The sequence below is a fragment of the Strix aluco genome, chromosome 10 (assembly GCF_031877795.1).
Source record: "Strix aluco isolate bStrAlu1 chromosome 10, bStrAlu1.hap1, whole genome shotgun sequence".
Taxonomy (NCBI): Eukaryota; Metazoa; Chordata; class Aves; order Strigiformes; family Strigidae; genus Strix; species Strix aluco.
The window spans coordinates 20,357,093-20,363,601 of record NC_133940.1 but is presented as its reverse complement, the minus strand read 5'-3'; the positions used below and the strand labels follow the sequence as shown (position 1 = coordinate 20,363,601).

Sequence of the window (6,509 nt, the reverse complement as noted above, 5' to 3'; positions counted from 1 at the left end):
CCATGGTCGGCACAACGGGATCACAGCAGAGATGAGAAAGCCTGGCCAAACATGCCCATGTAGGCTGCTAGGTATGTGCTGAAAACATGCAGATGTGTCAACAGATGCTGCGGTTTTTTTTTCTTTTCTCCCTGCCCCACAGTGATTTCCTCCACTACAGGCATGGCTCAGCTGACCTTGTCCCCGTGGAGCTCATCCATCCCTTCAATAGTGGAAGAGTAAGGGAAATGTGTTGATAACCTGGTGAGTGTCTACTGGGGAGTATGAATCCCTCTCTTACATCTCTCCTTGGCGTTTTAATTGATTCAGGGTTTTCCCAGTGGAGAACTTCATAAGAGCATTTGATAAAATCAGCTACACATGATCCTGTCTCTCATTACTTACAGGCTTGAGGCAGGTAGATGATTAAGTGAAATTTTTACGGTGTGAGCAGTTGTAACAAGGGAAATTATCATCCTGGATGTGAGACAACGACTTGGCTCTTACTACATCTGCTGGCAGACAACTAACCCAGTGACTTTGCCTCTGATCTTGGAACAAGTCGTTTGCTTTCTCCTCCAGGACAAACCTGAGCTTGCTCCCCTCATACATTAAAAGGACAAGTCGTGTGGATGTGCAGTGCTCAGGAAAACTGCTTCAGACTTTCTTTGGGCTGTTGCAGTTCTGATGGAGGTGAGAGCGTCTGCAGTTGTCACCCAGGGAATGCCTCTGCAGGCACGGGGTGGAGAGTGTCCTTGGGGCTCAGAGACTCGCTTCTGACATAACTCCTTGTTGATAAATAAACTTTTAATTTTGCAGGGAGTCATTGTCAAGATCATTGACAGATCCCACTGTGAAGCTAGATCCAGTAAAGACCAGTAACGCTGTTTCCTAATTTGGTTTGAAATCTTAAAGCACTCCCTCATCTTAGCAGAAATACCTAAATGCCACCAATTTGGTGCTGTATGTAATTCTTTGTTATAATGGCATACTTGACAGTATCTGTGTACTTACCTGGAACAGTAAAAGCCTCCTGTATTTAAATGAAATACACACAGCAGGTTTGAAGATGAACACAGGAGATGCTTGAATGCCTTTTAGACAACAGTAATTCAGACCATAAACATAATATAGATTGCAATAGTGTATATAAAGGAGTGCTTCAAATACCAACCTTTGTATTCTGCAATTGAGTACAATTGATTCCTAACCTAAAGCAATACTGTACCCAAAACCCAAACTGTTGCATAAACATAACAAATCCATCACTGAATCAATAAAGGCGATGCAGAAAAGATACATTAACTATCCAGCACGACACGGCTCATGTGAGCTGAACCACGTGTGATGGTATTTCATGCAAGGAACTGGGAGAAATGAAAACACGTAAAGGATGAATCCTCATCTGTGTCACTGAGTGCATGCCCGCTCTTCGCTCTGCTGAAATCAGGTGCAATTTGCACCGTGGAGCACCTGCTCCTCTGAGCAAAATGAAATTTCTGGATTCCTCCAAATTCCTGCAAAGCGGGACTTTTTGCTGCCCGGTTAATGGGAGTTTTGTCAGCTGTGCTTAGTAGACACGATAAATGGATAATAAATAGTGCAGTCTGTGGACAGCAAACGGCTCCGACAATCCATTAACCAACGAGACATATTGCACATTCCAGCTTATTAGTCTCATATCCATAATATATTTTAACAATCTCTCCCTGGCAGGCATTTTCTTAGAACAAACACACAGGTTGGACTTTAATTTTTCATCCCTCTTCAAAAATTCAGAGTGAAAAAGAGCTGGTAGTGAGCCATTAGTGGTAATTTGATCCTGTATTTGCTCTGGAAATTTTAGATTTTTTTTTTTTTTTCCTGTTCTTCTGCTTCTGCTTGCTCCCTCATTGTTTTTCTCCGCAGAAGCAGCATTGTGAAGGCTGGGGGCAAGCAGCGAGGAGACAGCCTGGGCAAACAGAGTTTTGGCAGTTTTTCATAGGTGGCCCTTGATTTTTTAAATAAAGCCTTTTCTGCTTTTAAATAAAGCCCACACAGGTGCTGGCTGAGCAATGAGCAGCACAGGCCCCTTCCAGATGAGTGCGCATTGCTGGTATTTAGGGGTTTTTTGCTGTCAGGACAGAGCTGGGCTGTCCTGGCCCTGGCCAGCACTGCAGGGGGGGGGGGGGGGGGTGTCCCCAACTCTCCGTGTCTGGGGGACGCAGAGTCCCACAGGTCTGGTGGGACCCTGTGGGGGCTTCAGCTCCGTGAGCGAGGGGTTCGCAGCAGCTCTGGCTGGAAGCTGGTGAGGGAGCAGCCTCTGCAGAGCCACTCAGCGCAGCCCCCCCCGCCCGGTGATCCGACTAGTGCTCCCCCCGCGGCCCCGGTCTCTGACGGGTTATCCAGGGGGTCAGCCCCGCGCTGCTCTCCCTGCAGACCCCCGAGGGGCGGGGAGGTGCCGCTCTGACCCTCAGCCCGAAGGGGAAGGGGCTGGCTGCGGGGTGCGTGGCCGCTCTCCCTTGAGGCAAAAGCCGGGGGGGTGCGGGGCGCGTGTTTGAGAGACTGTTTATTCCCGGTGCGATACAGAGAACTCGCGGTACGCGCCGCCGAGAGGCTGCGCACCCCTCACGCCCCCCGCCGGGACGGGTTACGCGGGTGCCTCGCAGCACGGACAGCAAACGCGGGAGGGCCGGAGCAACGCCCGCCCTGGCGGAAACCCCCGCGCGGAGCCCGCCCGCGCGGCAGGTGAGGGGACGGGGCGGGGCCGCGGGGCCAATGAGCGGCGGGGCGGCGCCGCGCGCGGGGCGAGTTTGCCGGTAGCGGGGCGGGCACCAATCAGCTTGCGGGGCCGGCCGAGCGCGGGCCAATGGGCGCGCGCAGGGGCGGGGCGGGGCGCGCGGAGCCGGTCCCGGCGCTCCGGGAGCGGGGCTGAGCTCCGCTCCGCTCCGCTCCTCAGCAGCCCGGTCGCGGCTCCGGTCCCGGCGGGGATGTCAGCCGGTGGGGTGTAGAGGAGCGCTCCGGTGCCCCGAGAGGATGTCGGGGAGCAGCGGAGCGCTGCTGCTGGCGCTGCTGGCGGCCGTGCTGCTCGGTGCCCCGGGGGTCGCGCAGCCAGTGGGGGAAGCCGCCTGCCGCCCGGTCCGCGCCGCCTTCCAAGCGCTGCAGCCCGGAGCTAAGTGGGTGCCCGAGAGCCCCGTGCCAGGTGAGACCGTCCGGCCTCGGGACTCGCGGGCGCTCTGGGGGCGGGGGTGCGCCGGTACCGGGGGCCGCTCAGGTGTGGGGCGAAGCGGCTTGCGGAGCCGGGTGCGGGCTGCCCGCCCTCCCGCCGCCTGCGGGCAGCGGCTCTTCCCCGGCAACGCGGTGGCGGCGACCGCCGGGCTCCGCGCCTCGGGGGCGGCGGGTGCTCCCGGTTGCATCCTGCTGGGCTAAAACGGAGCTTGCGGTGACGTCTGTGGCGTGGAACTCCCCTGGGTGAGCGGGCCTTCCGCTGCTCTCGTTTGGTTTGGGGGGGTCTTTTACCTCGAGGTGACTCGTATGCGAACTTCTGCTGTCGGGCAGAGACGGGGTGCTGCCTGCAGAACCAGCCGCCCTCGCTTGCCGCTGTCGGGGGGTCCTGTCCGGTGCCAGGGGCCCGGGAGGGTGCGGGGTCCCTGCCAGCGACCGGCTCTGCTGGCCCTGGGTCTGCCCCGGCTGCTCTCCCAAACTGCGCCAGGCAGCGAGGGGGGAGGGAGGGAGGGAAATCCCGCTCTGCAAAGCCGCTCTGAGAGCACCCAGACCCTCCTCATCCCCCAGCTGGAGCTCCAGCGCTGCCCCAGAAAATGGGGCTGGAAGGAGGCGGCAGAAGCGTTCTCCGAGCTGTGTCTGTACCGGGCGGGAGGCTGGCAGGGATCTGGGCGAGGTGTTGCTCTGCTGTGCAATTAATTAACATTACAGGTGGCTGCCTGGGAGGTACCAAACCTCACCGCCTACATCCTACAAGGCTGCTTTCGGTGTGTATGCTTCGGTCCTATTTTAAGATGTAAGCGAAATAACCGAATTCCATGTCTTTTAAAGGTCTTTTTTCAGCTTTTTTAGTAACTAGGGAGTGTGAGCCCCTCGAGGTGGGTGGCTGTGCACTCCCGAGTGTGTGTACACAAACAGATAGGTTTTGATAGCTGCGTTGGAGCTGCCTGGAGAACTCGGGTGCTGTTGTGTTAGGTTAAATACGCAGCAGCGAACGCCTGCCCTGAAAAGCTTATGATCAAAGTATGAAAAGGAAGAGATAACAGGCAAACGTGACAGGCAGGGGAGGTGCAATGAGATCATCGCCAGCAGTAGCTGCTTTTAATAATGATGTGTTGAGTTACGTTTCTCGCGTGTCGCACGATCCAGAAATACAAGAGTTGCTTCAACAACAATCTGCTGCAGTGCAGGAAAGGAGGGGGACAAGTGGGGTGCCAAGGGCTGGGACTGCAAGGTGTTGTGTCTGCTGGTGCAAATCCCGAATCCTTTGGTCTGTAAGACTGTAGCAGTGCCTCAGCTTACCAACAGCTGTGAAATCTACAGGGAGCATTTAGATGCAAGTCCTGGTGACAGAGTACCTGCCCGATCCCTTCCTAATTTTACACCCCTTTCCCATATAATTTTGGACTCTTAATGCTTCCTTCAAACTAGCTGCAGGAGCAGCATCTCCTCTCTCTCCATCCTGCGAGGCCTCGGTCTCCTGGTCAGTATGGAGGTAGTGCTGGAAATACTTTGCGATGAAATGCTTGCATTGAGAGTTGCAGGGAGGGGAAAGAGCTGGTCTTCTCGCCACTAAAATGACAAATTCTGTTGTTTGTTTGTAATCAAAGAAGTGTCTTCCCTCATTTCTGTGAGAGTCAGTTAAATGTTTTGATCCCTAGGTAACTTTGTTGGAGCGTATTTTTACAGGGAGAGGTGACGGAGGGGCGGGCAGCTGGGGTGCTCCTGACAGCTCCCTGCAGGCTGTGCTGTGAGTGGTGAGGGGCTGCTGGGGCATCCATGCTGTGATGTGGTCAGTCCTTCCCCAGAAACTGGTGGCTGTTCTGGACTGGGCTGTGATTGCAGCAGGTGCCTTTGCCCAGGCATCTTCCTCTCCCAGTAGGGTTCAGGTTGCTGGAGTTGCTCAGCTGAGTTTTTGCTCCCCTGGGAGCCCCAGCTGCACCCCTGATATTCAGGAGGAGTAAGGAGCCCTTTGCCTCTCTGCAGAGCCTGTGGGTAGCTGGATCAATATCTTGTAACAGGACTGGTGTTTCAAGTGAATGCTTCCAGCTTGTTATGATGATAAAGTTCCCACATATCAAATCGAAAGTGGATTTTACATTTGCCTAAGTACATAAACTTGATCATAATTAAAGCAATGACTGCTTGCTTATACCTTGGATCTGGCCCATCTTGCATGACTCTGTGTAGTAATTACACTTCAGAGCACTCGCTTCTCCTAGTAGCAGCTGCATAAATCTCTGTAATAGAGGAACATCACTCAAGGACTATTTTCCAGGCTTCTGTTTATTGCTTTTCTTCCTTTCATACATCTGTCAATTAAAAAAAGTTTTGGATTTCCCAGCCGCAAATCACCATGGAATCGATTCTGAGAACCTTTGCCTATAGATCATATCACCCTGGAGAAACAGAGGGTTTAAACAGCTTATTTAAAACATGGGGGTTTTTTGACACAAACAGAAAATGAAGACTTCCAAAAGCCACAGTTTGCATTATGAGCAGTTGTGGCTCAGGGTGTAAGTAGAGGAAATGCTCCTGAGTTGCAACAGATGCAGGAGAGATGTCCCATGGCTCTGTTTCGCTGGATCGGGGGTGCATGGGCTGAGGGGACATCAGCACAGTGCTCCCCACACCAGGCTGATACTTTTAATTAAAAAAAAAAAAAAAGGCAATTCTGATAAATGTGAGGGAAGTGTCGTGCTGTTTCGTGAGCAGAATTAATGTTCTGGGAGTACTGCTAGCTGAAGGCGTGCATCAGGCAGCGAGCAGAAATTTGGTCTCCTCTTGTCCTGCAACCCAGGGACCAGGTTTTTGTAGCTCTGGAGCATGTTTTGGCACGCTTGGAGGTGGGGAGCAGCGTGACCTAACTACTGTCAGCTGCAGCTGACTGTTTGGAGTGGTGGGAGGACGTAATTCATGGCAACAGCTTGACTCGAGCTAGATTAGAGGCCTTGTGCTGGAGAGGAGCGAAGGCAGGGTGATGGGAGAGTGCTTTTCGTAGGGTTTTCAGAAGTTGAGACTTATGCCAGCTCATGAGCCAGCCTGCCGTTCTGTGCTGGGGTAACTTCCTCAGCCGTTCACATTCATTAATAACTATCTTTTTGTTACACTGCCTGTCTTGGTTTTCTTCTTCCTTTTGTCTTTTCCCTGCATAATTTCTCATGTATAAACAGTAACTTGAATTTCCATTTTTTTCCTGGTCTGTTTTTCTCTCCTCTTTGCCATTTGAATTTCTTTGTGTTCATGGTGAGGCTCTGGTTAATTGGGCTGAGTGTGGGTAGAGGGGAAGGGACGAGTTGTTGCGAGTTGCCAAGACAGGGAGAGGGGAT

At 53.2% G+C, this 6,509-nt stretch overlaps 1 protein-coding gene across 1 annotated transcript in view; it reads left to right on the top strand.

Moving 5' to 3' along the window:
• The first annotated feature begins 2,894 nt into the window (after positions 1-2,894).
• The window catches only part of GPC3 (glypican 3), a 153,497-nt gene continuing 149,882 nt past the window's right edge, over positions 2,895-6,509 (top strand). Inside the window, exon 1 of the mRNA XM_074834700.1 lies at positions 2,895-3,160. Coding sequence (XP_074690801.1) covers positions 2,995-3,160 — 166 coding nt within the window. The 5' untranslated portion in view covers positions 2,895-2,994. The remainder of the gene's footprint in view (positions 3,161-6,509) is intronic.